The sequence below is a fragment of the Musa acuminata genome, chromosome BXJ2-3, assembly GCF_036884655.1.
Source record: "Musa acuminata AAA Group cultivar baxijiao chromosome BXJ2-3, Cavendish_Baxijiao_AAA, whole genome shotgun sequence".
NCBI classification, from domain to species: domain Eukaryota; kingdom Viridiplantae; phylum Streptophyta; class Magnoliopsida; order Zingiberales; family Musaceae; genus Musa; species Musa acuminata.
In genome coordinates, this window is record NC_088340.1 from 10,878,461 (window position 1) to 10,898,950 (window position 20,490).

Sequence of the window (20,490 nt, forward strand, 5' to 3'; positions counted from 1 at the left end):
CTTTGTTGAGGGTCGGCCGGCCGAGAATAGCGTTGTATGCAGTGGGGAGGTCAACCACTAAGAATGTGGTCATTACTGTCTTCGACCTCGACGAGGCTCCTAGGGTCAAAGGCAAAGTGATTGCCCCCAGCGGTGAGATCGAGTCACCGGTGAATCCGGTGAGCGCTGAGCACATCGGCTTCATGTTGTCTCTGGACAAGCCGAGCTTTTGGAAGGCGTCAAAGTAGAGTATGTCGGCCGAGCTCCCGGTATCGACCATGATCCTTCTTACTTACGCATTGGCGATCCTGGCCGATATCACGAGCGCATCGTCATGCTCGAATTGTTCGGATGCTCCGACCGGGAAAGTGACCTTGGGCTCGGGCCCGTGCCTGGGAGCTTCGGCCGGGGCGGCTCGGGCGTATGCCTTTCTTCCGGTCATGGAATCCCCGCCAGATGCGGGGCCGCCAGCTATCACGTCGATGTGTCGCTCGATGGGACCCTCCGGGCGTGGCGAAAGTTCCTTGTCCGGCCGAAGGTACTGGCCAAGATGCCCTCTACGAATAAGCTCCTCGATCTGCCTTTTCAACTCCCGACACTATTCAGTGTCATGCCCATGCTGCCAGTGGAAGCGGCAATACTTCGACCGGTTTGCAAGTTCTCGCGGACTCCTCATCGAGTAGGGATCTTTGAGTAGTCCCTTCTCCCTTGTGTGGAGAAATATTTCTGTTTGGGACGAGCTCAAGGCGAGGAGAGGGGGCCTCGGTGTCGGCGGGTCGGATCTGTCCAACCTACGCCATGATGCAGCGGATTGCTGCTGTCGGGGTGGCTCCGGCTTGACCCTCTTGTGCTCTTCGCGCCTCCCGGCCATCCATGTCTCTGCGGCGACAAACTGGCTTGCTCGCTGAAGCATCTCGGGTACCGCAGTGGGGGGTCACTCCATAAGAGACCAAAAGAACCTGGAAGGCCGCATACCTATCATGAATGCCTACATTAACAAAGAGGGATGAGCATCCGACAACCCCCGAATTTGCGTCGTAAAGCGGTTCACAAAATGGGAGAGGGGCTCGTCCTCCCGTTGGTTGAGTCCGAGGAGCAACGCCACGGACGGCTTTGGTCGGGCGTAGGCCAGGAAGTTGAGCTCGAAGTCTCTGGCGAGCTGCTCGAAGGAAGTGATGGTCTCGGTCTTTAGGCTGTTGTACCACACGCGAGCTGGCCCCCTCAAAGTCGTCGGAAACACCCTGCACATCAAGGCGTCAGAAGTCCCATATAGCGCCATTTGAGCGTGAAAAGCGACCACATGGTCCGCTGGGTCAGTAGCGCCGTCATAGGCGTCCAGCGAAGGGAGCCGGAAGTGCGGTGGGATCGCTTGATCTTGTATTTCGGGTGCGAACGGGGACCCTTGGTGTCTGTCCGCCCCGAGCTCTCCCTTTGACCTGCGAACCTCCTAGTGTACTTCGTCGAGTCGTTGACTAACAAGGCGCAACTGGGCTCGTAGGGTGTTCGTTGAGTCCGCAGATGGCGCCTCAGGCTCTGGGCGACTCGGCGTATCTTCCGCCTCTCGGTTCCCGGGCTGGGCTATTCGGTTTCGAGGCGAAGCGGAGAGCTCGGAAAGTGGTGCATGAGTCCGGGTGGGGGCATCGGTTGGGAGACGAGCGGGATGATAGTTTGCACCACGCCCGTAAGAGCTCAAACTTGATGAGCGAGGTCGTGAAAGGCCTCGGGCGATACTGGCGACGGGCCGGCGGGGGCGCCGTCAGGTGGCGATAAACCCAGGTCGTTGAACAACCGCCAGTAGCGTTCCGACGTTGCGGCGGGGCGTTCGTCTCGGGATTCATCACGCGAGGGGTTTTCTCCCGGGGTGCTGATCGTGGGCAATCCAACAACCGCGGGTTTGTCAGAGTGGATCTGCTGATCGCTCGACATTCAGACAGGCCCTCCTTCTAGCGCCAATCTGTTAGTGTAAACAACTTTATGCCGTGGCCTCGGGGCCGACGCGGCTTGGTTGGGGTCCGAATGATGGGGATCTGGCACGGCCCCCCTCGAGGTCGTCCGGGTTGCCGTTCACGGTGGTCCGGTTGGGACGTTGCGTCGAGAGGAAAGCTTTTCGGCAGCGCCGGGAAGAAGCACCCCGTCCTTGCACCTGCACACAGGTCAGGTCGGAAGCTCGACCCGACCCCTCCGACGATCAAGTCAGTGGATGTGGAGGGAGTTTCGAGTGAAGAAGTGCTCTCCCCTTTTCGTTTAGAACTCGGGGGTATTTATATGTAAGTTTAGTGTTACCTGATGTGCCTGCCCGTAGGAGCAGGATCGTACCTCTGATGGCGTCTAACATTGCCATTGGCGTTGCGTGGAGAACCGAACTGCCGCAGGGTATGGGCGAGCCTCGGTCGTCGTCCTCCTCTGCCTCGGCCAAGCGTGCGGGGTCAGGCAACGATGAAGTCGTTGTCTGAGAGCGGGTGACGTCGGCGCATATCAAGTCGGCATTATTACCCTCTTCCTCGGGCAGAATATCGTTTAGACGTGGATGACATCGTGGCGCATCATGTCGCCGTTATTACCCTCATCAACATTCATCGTTTTTTATTTCCTTCAAGTTTCTCTGGGCTCGTCCCTTTTGCGTGTGAGTGGGACTCGGATGTCCCACAAGGGTTTCACACTCGGTCTGGTGATTTGGTTGCCGTCGCGCTACTGCAACGGGATCCTTTACAGGATAGGTGGTAAAGTGTCCGCCCGGTGTGTGTGACGTGTTGGTCATCCGTTTCAGGGGTAGCGTGGATCAATCGTGTAGATGCACGGGAATGCGGGTTCCGGGCACGCGACACTCCGAGATGATCGCAGCGGATCCGACAGTTGGTCGTTGAACAGGTCACAGGGCGTCGGGTCTTAGTGGGTCGGGAGAAAGGGACGCGCGTGGGGAATAGGACTTGGGACATATCACGCGGTCCCGATGGGATGGGATGGGAAGGGATTTCATTCCTGCGCTGGCAACGGATTGGGTTGTGTTGGGTTGAATAGATTTGTCTTGTCGTTCTCCCTAGTATACGTGTTGTCAAATGCAAGGTCCACATGTATAATGGTTGGTAGATTAATTGAAGACTGCATGCTTTTAAACTAGGATCCATGACTGGTGGAGTTTCAGCGGACTGTAATTGGTGCAGTCCCACTGATGAACTATAGTCCATGAATTCAAATAAGAAGAGAATTGGATGGGGCTCACTAAACATTCCCTTAATCTGCAAATATATCGAGATATTGATTGGTGTAAACTTATTTATTCAAAAGGGAAGAGGGATATAAATCAGATATAGAATAAGATTCTATGTAATTGTATATTCAAATGACATGTAATTTTATTTTTCCTCGTAAAGCAGTTAAAAATTGTTCTTCCTACATTACAAAAGTTCACCTCTTAATCTCAGCGGCAGAGTTCGAGACCAAGTTGAATGAACTGTTCAAGCGTCCAGTGATGCTTGCCCCAATTCCTTCACCAACCTGTAAAGGTTTAGTTGGCCTGCCCGAATAGTCCAAACAAGTTAATTCATGTCTCAGTATTTGGGATGATTGACCCGTGAATTTTAGTCATGTAAAGCATCTTTCATCTTGTGCACCACTGTCCTTTTTTGTTACTAGAATGCTGCTGTAGGGACAGTCTACTCTATACAGCAATCCAATTTCATGACCAAGTATGAAGTCCTTCAAATTTAGGCTGTGGCAAACTCAACGTGTGCGTTGTTGGTAGTGAATTGATTCAGAAATATTTGGGCGATGGTTACAAACTTTTCAAGGAACTCTTTAGAGCACCAATTCTGACTCTCCTTGTAGACTTTATTGATGAGATCGATACATATGGGACTAAAAGGTGCTTGAATGAAGGTAGTGGTTATATATGGCCAATTTTTTGTTCGTCTTTAATGATGCTTAATCTGATTAACATGTTAACTTTGGGGATATTCTAGATACGATGTCAATTCTGGTGGAGAAATTGAAATTCAAAGAACAGCGTCAGAATTGCTGAACCGCTGGACACGAGAGACGATGTCGTATCGATTGTTGCCTTTAAAGAATCAAAAGCCTTTGATCCAGCTTCGCTTTGGCCTGGCCATTTGGGAAGATTGAATTTCCTCTGACTTACATTAGGATGATGACATATTTTTCAGGTACCTGCTAAATTCAGTTTTGGTTGGTTTTTCTAGATACATACCTATAAGATTGACACTGGTGGATGATATTAACCTCGAAGAATTTTGTTACTATCAGGATGAGTTTTCTGGAGATGATATCATGGCAATCTGTTCATAAGAGGATGAGTTTTCTGGGGATGATATCATGGCAATCTGTTCATAAGCAGGCCTGCTCGCTTCAAAAGAACACACAACGAAAGTAAGAGACATTTATATAGCAAATAACTTGTTAAAATATATTGTAGTGTTTATCACTAAAATATTATTTTATTTAGTGGACAGTATTCAAAATATGTGCAGAATGTGGAATACATAGTTATAATGGCCTCAACCATTTTCATTAGGATGCCTTTGAGAGTGGCTGTTGGTTTAGCTTCTAGCCTCAATTTTGGTGCATGCTCTTCGATACGATTTTCTTTTCTTTGGGCTCGAGTGTTATGCTAGATCTTAAATGCTTACTCATGCATAAAAATAATCACCTTCGGAGTCTTAAAGGGTAGTGTTTATTCTATTCATATGTATATATTGAACAATAATTTGGGTCAGTTAATAGATGTTTGATTAGTGTAATAATATTTGGCTGCAGGAATGATCGGTCCCTACTGCAAGCATCTGTGTTTTTCTTTGGTAGCAGCATTAAAATTGTTATATGATGCAAAAGAAGGCCATTCACAGAAACCAAAAAAGAGAAAACATGGCAGGGCCAGCTTTAACTGTAGCTAATGGCAAGGGGGAGGTACCTCCATATGTGTCTCAACCTTTCAATCTCGGCTGATTGCCTACTTGCCCCGATTGCAACAGTGGGGACACCAGCCATGGTGTGTGTGATTTGGTTGTTTGTTGGCACAGAGGTCCAGTTTTGACTATGCTCTAACCTTGTGGTTTTCAGTATTACCAACTCTGTGATTGTAAAATCCAACTCTGTGATGCTTATTCTTCTTATATTTGCTGTGTTAATTTCGAGCATTTTCATTTAAATTCAGCTACCGCTGGTAGTAAAAGATGTAAACCGCATGGGTTTTTTTTTGCTTCAGGTAACCAATGAAGTTTTTAGGAAGGCCAACGACGCAAAGGTCCATCAACAAACAAAGGAGCCCCAAGGAACTTTATGCGTGCTCTTAGGGACTCGCAGATTACTTGCTTCGAGTTTCCTTTGGAATGGGAATGTTTTGCCTATCTATGAGCTGCATTCTTTACCAGTCATTTTGGTTCTCTTGTTCGTTTGAATACCATTGAGCATCATCAGCATCAATTATATGCTTTCTGTGTAGTGTGAAGGCCCGTAGTATCTCAGGGTATTCAGGGGGATGGTGGTAAAATTGATAAAATGATAGAATGAAGAATGAAATTATAAAGGTAAAGAAGAAAGTATATTTTAATCAATGTCATATAACGAAAGAAAAGATTTTTTTTAATTGAACAATAAGATTTCCTTGTACAGTTGAGGAAATATTTATGTTACCATGCCCCCGTAAGATCGAACTCCTATCAAGGATATCGATCTTAGACCGATACAACAAATATAGTTTACGGACATCTTTTGAATAATGCTATGATACCACGATGAAATGATAGAATAAAGAATGAAATTACAAAGATAAGAAAAAAAATATATCTTAATCAGTGTCATCTAATGTCTATTTATACACGATGAAAGAGAAGATTTTTCTCAGAGCAGTCAGATTTTCGTCGAGAAAATCTCTGCAATCGAGGAAATATCTATGTTATCAGAAACGCTATGAGATGACTCTCCCCGATGGAATTTTGCTGTGCTGCCGTGCTGCTTCCTTCAAAGTGTAGAAGATAAAGGATGATGGGTTGGCTCCACTGATGCTTGAATGGACGGTTGGTGGTAAGTCGTGCTGTATCCTTCAGCAGCAGTAGGTCAAAGTTGTCGAAGATAAATTGGACCCGGTAACCCTCTGGATCGAGTAGGCTGTGTATCGTGCGATTGAGTCGCCGCCAGAAACTTGATAGAAAAGGATGCACCCGGCAGTCGGTCCTTTTCTGCAGCTTTCACCCGTTAATGCGTGGCGCCCATCTCCGCCCACTTGCTGCAACTTTTGTATCAGCCGAAGCAACCCAACTCGGCGATAAGAAAGACATCTCTCCCAAGGGGTGTGCGGAGGTGGCATAGGGAAAAAAGCTTGGGGGGTTTGTTTCCTTTTTTTTAATTCTTCTCCAGGTTGGGTATTAATGTCGCCTAGAAAAAGTAGGTATGCTGGGAATGGATTGATAACGCTTAACAGCGCTGTGATTTCGCATGCATTGATTCCCGCAGACCCGATGGCCACCGGAGGTGGGTGTCCCTCTCAGCCCGTCCTTGTCACTCCGGGAATTCGTCACTTTTTCCTGGGTAATGTGGCGGTAGATCCCCAACCTATCCTTGGACAAACCAAATTTGCCTCTGATTGCAAGTGGCAACTAGTATTCTTTCGCTTCTCACCAAATGGTTCGATCAATGTAGCACTCGCCAGTTAGCTTGGGATTCTCTTTCTCTCTCTCTCTCTCTCTCTTTAATTGTTGGATTCAGATGGCACTCGCCGCCCACAGTCCGCCGATATAATTGTGGCTTGGGGTTGACGGCAACGAGGCGGTGGATCCCGCTGCACTACCTGACGAAATTGTCCATTCGGAGTTGGGGTCCCACCGACCATCGCCGAATAGATAAGCTCACGAGTCGCGCAGCCCCCCACCCACAAGTTGGTAATAAATGCCAAAGAAGAAAAAAAGAAAAAACCTCCACCCTTTACTTATTTATTATTGATTTGATTCAAAAGATGAGGCCCTATTCGATCCCGCCTTACACAAACAAAATTAATGGATTCCACAAATTATGCAAAGCATAATTTACACAGTGCAGTCGGCAACAGTTATCGTCTCTCAACAGTGATGGAATCACATTCTCCGAGTAACTTTTGTCTTCGACGGTCACATCAGGAGCGGAAGAATGCTTTTGTTTGATTGCCCGTCCATCCATGATTCTTAATCCGGTCGACCAAAGCGAGAGACGCGCACACACACACGGGTGGGTGGGAGCGGAGTAGAAGTATGTATATTATTATTCATGTGAAATAATAATAATAATAATACTAATAATACTAGTAGAGGAAAAAGAAAAAGGAAGCGAACACAGGCAGAGTACATACGAGAGAGAGAGGGAGTGGAACCCGTAATAAACCCTTTTTTTAACTCCTCATTATTTAACCTTATCAAGCGTAGAGCACGAGTGCGTTGCAAGGCGCCAGATCCGCGAACGCCGGCGGCCCCTTCACCACCTGCCATTCCACCCTCTCCGCCGCCCCCCTGCCCCCCGCTGCTGCTGATGCCACCACCGTCCCCACCCCGACGTCCAGCCCGCTCCCCACCACGTAGATTCTCCCATCCTCCGCCGCCCCGCCGCCGGTCACCGCGTACGGCCGCTTCACCTCGGCTGGCACCGCGCCGCCCGCCACCGCCCTCCACCGGTCGGTCCCCTCGTCGTACGCCTTCACCCGGCCGTCCCCGCACTCCGACACCACGTACAGCCGCCCGCCCACCACCGCGCTCGCCCCCGTCCACCCCTCCCGCATCCCCACCCTCATCTCCTCCCACGCGTCGCGATCCGCGTCGTAGACGCCGCCCCTCGGCGACGAGTCGAACGGCCAGGTCCAGCCCTCCGTGACGTACATCCGCCGCCCGACCACCGCCGCGTCGTACCGCGCCATCCCCCGCCGCATCCCCGCGGCCGGTGCCCACCGGTCCGCCGCGGGGTCGTAGCACTCCACCGCCGAGATCCCGCCGTCGTCGCCCCCCGCGGCGAAGATCCGGCCCCCGATCGCCCCCGCCGCGAAGAAGCACCGCGGGGTGGGCATCGGCGCCGCGGCGGACCAGGAGTTGGTGCCGGCGCGGTAGGCGAGGAGGGTCTGGAGCGGGGACTGGGTGTCGGCCCGCATGCCGCCGAGCACGTAGAGCTCGCCGCGGCCGGGGATGGCGGCGCAGGCGAAGGCCGGCGGGCAGAGAGGGCCGTCGCCCCCGGCGGGGAGCGGCATGGGGGGGAGGACGAACCAGCGGCTGGTGCGGCAGTCCAGGGCCTGCCACTGAAGTCGGAGGGTGGAGCGGTCGAAGGCGAAGGCGAACAGGTATGGGAGGGAGAGGGCGGCGGCGGCCTTCGCCTTGGACCGGATGAAGGACGAGCTGGAGAGGGCGCGGTTCCAGGACGAGGAAACCGAGCGGGCGAGGGACTGGTAAGGGAACGGCAGGTGAAGGAGGCACTGCTCGGCCACCTCGTCCGGCAACCCGGGGATGAGCGGCTCCATCTCCTCCACCTTGGGCTCGGCTCCCCGTGTTTCCTCTTCCTCTGCTGCGGCCGTCTCTATCGGCTCCGACCGCGGAGGCATCGCCACTTTGATCGTCGAATTGGGAATTACCCTCTCAAACCCCAGCTCGTATATTTACTAGGATACTTTTTTTTTTTTTTTTTTTTCAGTCAGGTTAAGAAAACCAACATAGAGATGGGGGAAGGAGGAGAGGGGCTTCGGAGTTGGTTTTGGGGACTCTATATATAGCCCTCCACCACCAAATGATAAATAGTCTTCAAAAAAGAAAAAATAAAAAAGGGCATGGGAATGGGAATGGGGAGTAAAAAGACGGTTGGCTCGGTGTGTGGCGCACCGCCGGGCCCACCGTTGGTAAAAAAAAAAGAAAAAGAAAAGAAAAAGGGGCCACACAGGTGCGGGGTGGCAGACGCCGATTATGGATTGTGGGCTACGCCACGGCGGGTCCCACGAGTCGCCTCAAGCACTCCCCTCCTTTTTCCCTCTAGTGGGCATCAGGAATCGGGAGGAGGCCGTACACTCATGTCATGTGCCATTATTATATCATCAGTGGACTGCGGGCCTCACTGCACACCACGCAAAATGCATCTCGCCTCGCTCGCACTCGATTTGCGACGTACATACCGTCATATATTTTTATATTTATATATATCTCATATGCTGTGTATATAACGTCGACTTTGCCCTTGCCTTCCTTCTGTTGTATCGGACGGACGGGAATGAATCGGCATCAGCCTCGGAGCCCCCACCCCCCCAACAAAAAAAAAAGGTCGGTAACTCCAGCTGCAGCGTCCTGTCAAACTTCTGGCGCAAGCTGTTCGCACACTTGTGCTTGGAGGCTCCACGTCATTCTGTTTGGCTTCGCCTCGGAATGAGAACAAAGCGTTTCCAGATTCATATTAATGACACTTGTGTGCTAACAACACCCAACTCCCTCGCATTACAGATCGGAGGACTCTGACCCTCCTGCTGCAGAAATCAACGCAGACTCAACGACCGATAACCTCGAGCTTCTCAGTAAACAACAAAAACCAACTATCTCTGCCTAGAAGCAACGACCGTCGTCGTAACCTTATAGGTAGGTCTCCGGGATTCTGACCCAAAGCATGGGTTCCGCTACACTCCCATCTATATCAGGAGGTCGGTTTGGATGGTCCAGCGATTGCGTGGTTTCTCCGTCAACTTCCCCGAACCCAATGATTCGACTCTCGCACCTTCTTTGCTACGCGAGGAAAGAGGGAACCCCATCGATACGAAAGCTTCATCGGCAGCGGAGAGGAGAGGGGGATGAATGGTAGCTTTCGAAACGAGGTGCACCGGGCCGCCTTCGTGGTCCCGCGCCGGGACACGTTTCGAGCGAATCAAATGTCGCCATTAATGCTCTGAAAGCGAAGTCTCAACCACCGTCCGGGATCTCCGCCCGTTTACCTCGACGCATCTCCGATGCCTGGATTCCGAGGGCATCGACTCACCCCATCAACGATTCACCGTCGTCCCAGATGACGACAACAGTGCCCACGACCATCATCGTCGTCTCACCACTACAATATTAAAAACGATCCCATCACATGCGTCTCCGCGCCTGACCGATCTTGATCGCTCGCATCGACTGTTGGACTCCACGGAGGAAGACAAGGTCTGTGGGCATCGCGCGGTGCGAGACATGTGCCGAGGGGTTGAGTGGGGGAGTCACGAGGATTGTCTACTCGGAACAGCGTCTCTGTCCACGGCGTGACGGTGCGCACGGCCGAAGATCGAACGCCTGTCGGTAAATTCGACGCTTAGAAGTTTGTAGCCGCTCTCCCACGGGGATGAGAGCAAGTGTCGGGCATGGGAACTTGGAGCCCGCGCTCTACAGACGAAAGGTTGGTGAGAAGCTGACACGAGCATCCCATACTAGCTTATCTCGCCACCTCGAAGTAGATTCCCTGCCGGGGGAAGGGACGACGATCTCCGTGATGGCCTTCGTGTTGGATGGGAGTCGACAAGGGCCTTTTATTTTTCTTCTTCTCCTTATAAATAGCATACGTAGATTCATGCATGCGTACTACAAATTGGCATCTGATACAACGACATGTTCCCAACTGAACTGATCGCATGAACGATTTTGTTCTCCTTTCGGTCGGCCTTCCCACGAAATTGTCGGAGAATATAACTACAGAGTGGGATTCTGTCCCATGTTTTTTCTTAATGAAATCTGGATGAGATTTTTGGTCTTCTTCTTCTTCTTCTTCTTCTCTCTCTCTCTTTCTCTAAACAAATTACGGCCGATCAGTATTGCAAAGGGTCCGATGGAATCTTTTTAATCTTGGAATCCGGATAAGGGGCTAAAAAATCGGCAATCAAACGAGATATCTCAATTTTGTGGCCCGTTTTGATCCTTCGAGTCTAGCGGTCAGACCGTTGCAGTTCTTGGCATGTGCGTCGGCGAAAATGTCGATGTCAGTCGCTCTCTTTGACGGAAGCCAATCCCACATCATCCGGATTGCTCCGTTAAGGAGTCGTCCGCTTTGAGCTCCGACCGATCGGATCGGATTCCGATCGACAGCCAGCCAGCCAGCCAGCCAGCGTTTGATCGAAAACTTTATTGTTCGAAAGCTTGGGATTTTCCACGTAATTCGCCTTTGATTCTCTGCGTATTCAAAATTCTTATTAGCTCCGTAAAATACGGAGGAATTATTATATTTCTTACGTCGAATGCAAATGATATTATTTCATAATAATATTTGATTAAGAATAAATGATGAAGACTAGATTCGATAAATTTATTTTATCAATTAAAAATTATTAAAATTAAGTCTATTTTTAAATATATTTTTATTGAATTGTCGACATAGTTGGTGAAACTAATCTTCTACGTCTTATAATTTTACACTATAAAACGTATAACTCATATTTAATCAAATATATTTATTCATTCTCGATGATATTTTATTTCTTGATCGATAACTATTCAGCATCGAATCAAACTACTACTAGTTTCACACCTTGGTCTTCATCATCGCATCTTTAGTCTCTTTCGATATGTCTCTTTCGATTCGATATATCATGAAATGGATTTAGATTCTATTTTTCAGCCGTATTCTTAGACTTTGATATCCTAAATTATTACAATATAATATGATTTCACTCCGCGGTGCTCTCCTGGAATCCGACCCTTTTGATTTCTTAGTTCTTGATCAACCTTGTGGGCACCTGTTTCTGTGTTTTGTTCTTTTCCACCGATAAAAATAATAGAGATGTAAGTTTCACTATGCAACGCTAATAATCTTCTTAAGTCCGATTAAGGTGAAGTTACGCACCATGAAATCGTATCAGGTGAAGTCATGTTGTCCTCTCATGTTCGCCGGGTGGAACACAACGTTATCATGCCACATTAAAACAAAAGGTGCGTGTGACATAGAAGCTTCCCTGAAAGGCCAATGATAATTATATTCTCCATTACGCACAATCATTACCGGCCCATCATCTACGGCTTGCCTAAACCCGACACCGCTACAAGCCTAAGCACTTTTGGATCATTATAATTATAATTAACCTCGCATTCCAAAGGCCCAAAAGCAAGCCTAATCATGCCATCAACTATTGCGCTCGCACATTCATTCCATGCTGTCATGTCTTCTTGTTGGACGCTTTCTGCAGCGTTCTAGAAGCAGCATCTGTGCTTTGCCGATCCTATCCTCATCAGGTCCCGTTGATGACACGATTTTGCCGCGAACCATCTCTTTGACAAAGTCAACGCCACGATATCATTGTCTCCTTCTATCGCTTGACAAAGTCAACAAAATCGTCTGTTCACGTAAGCAGGTAGGGTGTCGCCATGTACTTACACGTGGCGAAACAGACTAAACCCACGTCGACCACTGTGCCACCTGGAGATGATGATGTATCGTTTTCGTTCTTATTAAGATGTCACGTTCGTGTGGGCAGACTCGTGTCAAACCCATCGCCGGCCGATGATGATCGATACCCACTTCAAATGGGAAATGCAATGCGCTGTTTTCTTAAATAAGATTCAAATATCTTTTGATTAGGTGCTCTTTAATAAGATGAAAATTGAATCGTTCCCGCGTGACGACGACTGCACTCCCGCTTCGGTCATCGCAGATTCCCCTCCCCCAAACGTTGAAACCGACCTCCTCGCTCCGACCGAAACCCTAGACATCGGCTCCCGCGGCCCTTTATCATCCGAGACGGCCGCAACCGTGCTGCCCTTGATCGTCCCGCCACTCTCGCTTTTCCTCCGCGGCCGCAGGTCTCCGATTTTCTATTCGGGCAGACGGCGGCGATCGACATGGTGGCCAAGTACAAGACGAGGGTCGAAGAGCCCGGCATTCCGGGGTTGCTCGAGATGGTGACTGCCTCGCCTTCTCCCTTTACGCGTCGTCTTTATTGCACTAGTTTCTGTTCGTTGGATCAAGTTCTTGTTGTTGTTGCTGCCGAAGCTCGTAGTGATGTCACTCGTAATCCCTAGTCAAGAACATTTTATTTGGAGTCAAGATGAATCGAAATTTACACGGGAGTTGTTAGTGTAAACAACTTTGAGCCGTGGCCTCGGGGCCGACGCGGCTTGGTTCGGGTCCGAATGCGCGGGGATCTTGCGTGACGTTCTTCGAGCCCGCTGGGGTGGCCGGTTACGATGGTTCGAGCGGGACGTTACGTGGGGAGTAAAGCTTTTCCGCGGCGCTGGGAAGATGCAACCTCGCCCTTGTACTTGCACACAGGTCGGGTCGGAAGCTCGGTCCGACCCCTTCGACGATCAAGTTAGATGATGTGGAAGGAGTTTTTTAGTGAAGAAGTGTCCTCCCCCTTGTTTAGAACTCGGGGGTATTTATAGGGCAGTTGAGTTTTACCTGACGTGCCTGCCTGTAGGAGGCAGGATCGTACCTCTGATGGCGTCTGACGTCACCATTGACGTTGCGTGGAGAACCGAACTGTCGCAGGGTATGGGCGTGCCTCGGTGGTCGTTCCCCTTTGCCCGGGTCAGGCGCTTTGGGTCAGACAACGACGAGGTCGTCGTCTGAGAGCGGGTGACGTCAGCGCACATCGCGTCGGCATTATTGCCCTCTTTCGGGCAGAGTGTCGTCCAGTCATGGCTGACGTCGTAGCGCGTCATGTCGCCATTATTACCCTCATCATATTCTCCCCCCGAAAGAAGCTATGCGTCGGTTATTGCAATAAAAGGGGGGAGTCCGAGGCATGGCTTTGTCCTTTGGTGCCGCAGTAGTCTCAGGCGACATGAGGTCGTGCACTTCTCGGGCGGGCAAGCCGCGGCGAGGGAGGTGGTCTCGGAGAACATGGAGCCGAGGAGCACGACACAGGCGGTCTGGCCACGCAGGTGTGTCTCGAGGAGCATAGGGCCGAGGAGCACGACGCAGGCAGGCTGGCTGCGCAGGTGTGTCTCGGGGAGCACAGGGCCGAGGAGCACGACGCAGGCGGGCTGGCCGCGCTGGTGTGTCTCGGGAAGCATGGGGCCGAGGAGCACGACGCAGGCGGGCTGGCCGCGCAGGTGTGTCTCGGGAAGCATATGGCCAAGGAGCATGACGTAGGCGGGCTGGCTGCGCAGGTGTGTCTCGGGGAGCATGGGGCCAAGGAGCACGACGCAGGCGGGCAGGCCGCGCAGGTGTGGTCTCGGGCATCATGCGGCCGAGGATCACGACGCAGGCGGGCAGACCGCGCAGGCGTGGTCGCGAGGGTCATGCGGCCGAGTAGCACGACGCAGGCGGACAGGCCGCGCAGGTGTGGTCGCGAGGGTCATGCGGCCGAGTAGCACGACACGGTCTGGCGGTCCGAGAAGCCACTTGCGTTTCTTTCCCTCCTTGCCTACTTAGCAGTAGCGGGAGTCGAAAAGCTGATGTATTTGATTTCCTTTCTGAGGGGATTGGTTACTTTTGCCGCATGCTTTCGGGCATTGAGATCGAGGCGCCAGGGCGTTGCCACTTCAGCGGGGCTGCCACGTCAGGCTCTCATTAAGGCGGGCCGTCTTTTGGCATTTCTGACGTGACGGTTACGCGCGTGCATGGGTGGGCTGCCGCCCATTCTCGGGAGGTGAAGGGGCGCTGGTTCTGGCGGGATATCCTCTTTAAATAGCGAACGCCCAGCTTCGCTTTTATCTTTCGCCGTTGAGCCTCCTTCAGGTCTTGCCGTCCCCTTTCTAGTTTTCTTCCCCGCTTCCTGGGTCGTCCTCCCTTTCCTCGTAGCTCCTCCCTGCTAAGGTCAGTTGAGATGTCGTCCTCTTCTCCCTCTCCTTCTTCCCCTTCCTGTGTAGCTGACGGGGGATGTCCTCCGACATCTCCCGTGGAATCCTCTGACGGGGAAGTGGCGCGGGCCTTGGAGGCCTTGATGTGGCCGCACGACAATGACTCCACCGTGAGTGGGTCACTGTTGGGGGGACTCCGGGAGCGTTATAGCATTCCGGAGGACCACATCCTTAGTGCCCCTGAACCAGGACAGCGGGCGTATGACCCGGTCCCGAAGGGTTTCGCACTGACCTTAGATGCCCTGGAGGCGGGTCTGCGCTTTCCCCTCCACCCCCTCATCGTATCTTGTATCTCCTCCTGGCGAATTTCACCGTCCCAGGTGGCGCCGAACTCCTGGCGCTACCTAGTGGTATTCCTGGGGGAATGCCACCATGCCAACATCACCCCTACCCTCAACATATTTCTCTCCTGCTATCGCCTCTCCAAAGGTTCAAGGGGTTACTTCCTATCTGCCCGGATGGGCTTTCGAGTCGAGGGGGCTCTTTCCAATAATAAAGGGTGGAAGGGGAGGTTTTTTTTACATTAGCCGCACAAAGGACTAGGGTTTTGGGGTTCGGTGGTCCGCGAGGGCGGTCGACAACACCACCCCAAGCTTGAGTGAAGCAGAGCGCCAAGACCTGGGGAGGCTCAGGGAGATTCTCCCCAGCTCCCAGGCCCTCCGGAACATGACCGAGCAGTGGCTAGTCGAGGCGGGTCTCAGCCCGATGCCTCTGGGTACGTCAGTAACGTTTGGTTCGGGTGTTTGCGCGGCTTACTCCTGGTACTAATATCTTTCCTGTTTCTTGTAGAAATGGTGAACCTCCGATCGCTTCTGGGGGGTAATGCGTCGCCAGCTCCTCCCCTAGCACTGCCAGCCGACCTACAGCTCGGCTCGAAGGACGCTTCGCTGAAGGTCGAGGCCGGGCGCCCTCGGAAGAAGGCAAAGGCAACACCTTCAAAGGGGGCCGAAGCGGGCCCTCGTTGGGTTGAGGCCGGGCCTAGTCGGCGGACGGCTGGGAAGGGTCCGCGCCCTTTCTCCGTACGTGACTTATGCCGGTTGCCTGCCGGGGATGAGGAGCCGTTCCTAGCGCGGCTGGTGGCTGAGATCCCGATCGGGGAGGCCAGCGACCCCTTGGTCGTCCGCTGGGGAGGCCTGTCCCGGGGGGACAGAGTGTGGGCCGGAGGAGATTCCTCCGCGGCCTTCCTTCGAGGTGCGCTTCATCCCGACATGGCTCGGGATTTATACACCCTACCCTCAGAGGCTCTGCTCAGCAAGTCCGCCCAGTCCCTGACCTGGGTAAGTGCTTTTCCTTCTTCCCGTTTGGGCTTGTTTCTCGACGCTGTTCTTCCTGACCCGTCTTTTTCTTATAGGGCCTTCACTACACGATGACCTTGATGGATAGGGTGCGTGACGTTGGCCGGGTCATCGGGGGCTTCGTCAGCCGTAATGCCGAGCTCCACCGTCAGGTCGAGGAGGCCCGAGTCGGGGTCGGTTCGGAGGCTGTGGCGGTTGCCGAGAAGCGCGCGACGGACTTGGAGGCGGAGGCGGCTCGCCTTAGGTCAGAGCTCGAGGCCTCCAAGAAATCGAGCGAGGAGCTCCAGCAGATCCTAAGGGTGGAGCGGACCGAGCTCCGTCTGCTGAAGACGGAGGCGAGCGCCCTCAGCAAAAAGCTAGATGAGGCGAAGGCGGAGATGAGAGCGGCCTTGGAAACGCTGGCGGAGGAGGCGCGTCTCCGACCCGTCAAGGACAGGGAGCTCATCGAGGCGTACAAGAAGTCCGAGGGGTTCGAACTTGGGCTGACGCGGACGGGGCGGGTATCTTTTGAGTATGGATATCGAATTGCAACGTCCCGCTTTCGTGCTCGTCACCTTGGCCTTGAAGTAGAGGAGGACCCCTTCACTCCCCACCCCGAGGATCTGGAGGTGGACATGCCCGAGGACGTCCCCTTTGACGACCGCCTGGATGTCCCTTAACGATAAGAGGGTCCTGCCTCCTATTGTACGATCAGAGGTACGATCCTGCCTCCTGCAGGTAGGCACGTCAGGTAAAACTCAACTGCCCTATAAATACCCCCGAGTTCTAAACAAGGGGGAGGACACTTCTTCACTAAAAAACTCCTTCCACATCATCTAACTTGATCGTCGGAGGGGTCGGGCTGAGCTTCCGACCCGACCTGTGTGCAGGTACAAGGGCGAGGTTGCGTCTTCCCAGCGTCGCGGAAAAGCTTTACTCCCCACGCAACGTCCCGCCCGGACCATCGTAACCGGCCACCCCAGCGGGCTCGAAGAACGCCGTGTCGGCCCCGAGGCCACGGCTCAAAGTTGTTTACACTAACAGGAGTGATCCACGTTTATTGTTATCTTGTTTGATGATATGTTTGCAGTATTTATCCATCGTGAGCTTCTTCGTTTTTTTTCAGTTTTCTTGGCCCAGAACGCAAATACTTGTTAGTTCTTCGGTAGGTTCTTTCTTATGTGGGTCTACTGTCTATTAATCTGAGGAAGAACTATGATCTAATTGGTGTTTGCAAGTTCTATTCCATTTCAAGAATTTTTTTTTTGTTATTGTTGAAATACCTAATGCTAACGCCCATGATCAATCTTGTTCGATGGTCTGCAGACAGAAGATGTAATTACTTTTGCTCCCTGATGATCCTACATCAGCAACGAAGCTTAAAGTGGATTTTAGGTGCAACAAGGGTGCTGCCTGCTTTTCCTCTCCTTTACTGTCGAAAAGTTTCTTCATCTGAAATCATAATGGTAAGGGTTTTTTTCACGATCTAAATTATGATTGATGATTGCCAAATCGGATTCCAACAGTTGCTCTTGTTGGATTGTTATGTTCTTTTTTACTTGTTTGAATTGCAACAGAGTTCCCCTATTTGTCTGACAGTGAACTTTATTTTTCTGAAAATATTATGCCCATTTTATGATGATAAAGCATGCATGATACATTAATGCAGTAGCATGATGGTACAAAATGGCTAACGGGAGGACATCTAACCATGTTTTCGTTTATATAGTGGCGCTATTCAATGAACATGAACCTACAGACTGTGTGTCCCCGTTACGATGGATACAATCTTACATTGGCTTTTAAAAAATGATGCATTGATTTTATTATCTTATGGATGTCGGACCTGTTGTTTCTTTACAAATATTGTTCAAAATATCACTAGGGCCTCATTTTTATGTCAACCAAGGTACATAAACCATTAGGAGTTATCATAGACTTACACTGTAAAGTTGTGTGAAAATAAAAAGAAGGTGGATACAAGGGTTCAAGTTATGATGTCATGATAGAAGAGCTCTTTATAATTTACTTGTTCTCGCAATCTTTATAATTTTCTAGAAAGCTGGCATAGTCTTATGATGCTCCTGTACAAACTTGGATTGGGCATTAGAAAAGACATACATTTATCCTTTCATGGGTATTGTCAGTTTAGTTATGACAATCATGGTAAGAAAATAAATCTACAGAGCAGCCTCTCAACTATCCATTATAAGCCATGGGCTGCCTGAAATGTGATGGTACTCTTTAATTTTGAACATTCAGCCGAGGGATGAGTCTCAGGTGTTGGGATCTGTCTTATGAGTATTTTTAATGAAACTTTAGTTTACAAACTTTATGTTTTTCAACATTCCAAGTGTGGCACAATACAGGGAAAGGGCTTTGTAAGTTGTTTTTTTGTCCAGAACATGTCTGGCTACCATTTCTAACTGTTAGAAAGCCTCTGAAAAATAATAAGAGAGGAGATAGCCTTACATATTTTTGTATAAAAGAAAACCAATCTCATGACATAGCCTTGTTTATATAATAAACTAGGATAACTTATGGGAGAAGAGTTATCTTTGCTTGGCAATCTCAGAATGCCAAATTCTGTTTAAAAATATGACACAATCTTGTTTATACAAGATGATCAGATAACTTATGAGTTATCTTTACAACTGAAAATCTGCCTTCAAACTTTATCTAAAATAGTAAATATAAATATGAAGGAAAATACATCCAAAATTAGAACATTCAGTTGGCTCTTAGCAAAATAGGTTGTGGCAAAAGTTAAAAAAGGAAAAAAGAAAACCTTTGAAGCAACTGTTACTGGGAAAAAAAATCTCACTGTAATTTGATGATTCAGATGATTTAAGCATTATATACAATTGACTGTCAGGTTTATTCTTAGAGAGCATTATAGCCTTTTGTTGCATCAGATATTTTTATTTGTCAAACCCAACATTTTTTTATCTTAAGTAGGAGCAAAACATACATTGTTTGAAAGAACATGGAGGAGCAAAAACAAATATTATTTCATACAATTATGTTAGCCAAATTGGTACTATGTAAATTGGTAATGATATGAGATTCTGTTCAAGTATCAAAGCCATTTAAAAGAGATAAAAGCATATTTATTTATTAATCTTTGCACCACATTATATGTTTTTGTATCACTTTGCATGATTCACGTATTGTTTCATTTGAAGGATATCTACATGTTTCTTTTTTCATGGAGGAGGCTACGCTTTTCATCATCATAATGTTTGTGGTTACATTTTGATCTCAACCGGTTCATCAAAGATCAGTTTTTTTTTTTTTCTCTCTCTATCTGTTTTATAAATCGGTTCCTTAACTATGTAGTTAAGTTGTGCAGTCGGTTGCTAAGTTTCTCTTGATAATTATCCTAAGTTATCCATTGTTGAGGCTTCCTCTATCATTGAATTAATGACGATTCATGATTACATATATTTTCAATTTTATCATGGTAAAACTTTGTTTGAGACGATGTGGTAGAAAGCAACTTGTGACCGGGAGAACAAATTTCTATAGGAAGTAAAGTATTTGGGGATGTGAGAACAAATAATTGTTATAGAAGGGAATAACAGGCTTGGAGTGGTCGACAGTCAACATTTCACCCTTAGTACGGTTATAATAGGGGAAATTTTCACGACGCCCACTCTTAACAGTTAGCATACAGGTTATATCTGTTGACAAGTACCTTTTAAACCTTTTGTTCTGTGAATGTATTATCTATTGGCGTATGAAATTTCTTGCTACTCTCTATCACATCATTCCAAAATCTTTTATATTATCAACAGGATGAAAGAGAATACATAACATAGATTATCCTTCTCCCTCATCTTGTTGATAATATATATAAATTTTATATCCTCTCGTATATTGTTTCCCTCCATCTTCTCATGGATATGGACTATTTCTTTTGAGTTTTGAAGTACTTGTAATATTTAACCTTCTATCGTTCATGTATTTTTTTTTAGAATTAATGACAGTCGGTACTAATTTAGTCCTTGACTAAAATAGGTAAAACTAAAGCATATTAGAGGGCACTAAAAAACTAAAATTTGGATCATGACCAGAGGAGCATGGGATGTTAGCTTCATCTACATATAATGTAAATAGAATGTTAATAGGATATTAGTAGTTGTTTTTTCTATTTACACTGTTCTATTATTGTTCTTAAGCCTAGTTATCTATAGGTTTTAAAACTTATGGTTGAAATTATAATCAACAGCTGGAATAGCTCAGTTGGTTAGAGCGTGTGGCTGTTAACCACAACGTCAGAGGTTCAAGCCCTCCTTCTAGCGAAATAGTTATTTTTATGATTTATTTATTATCTAAGTTTTTTTTAGGTTATGCTAAAATTTTTTTTAGACATTTAAGCCTTCCTTTTAGGTTACGTTAAAAAAATTATGTTATAGACACATTATGATAATTTGTTTCTTAATTTGTTACATCATCTATGTGCATTTATCTGTTTT

General features: G+C 49.0%; 1 protein-coding gene across 1 annotated transcript; it reads right to left on the reverse strand.

Moving 5' to 3' along the window:
- Positions 1-7,204: 7,204 nt before the first annotated feature.
- LOC135607377 (F-box protein AFR-like) lies at positions 7,205-8,678 on the reverse strand. The gene has a single exon (XM_065099148.1). The coding sequence runs from the start codon at positions 8,540-8,542 to the stop codon at positions 7,376-7,378; it is 1,167 nt and encodes a 388-aa protein (XP_064955220.1). The 5' UTR covers positions 8,543-8,678; the 3' UTR covers positions 7,205-7,375.
- Between the last annotated feature and the right edge of the window lie 11,812 nt (positions 8,679-20,490).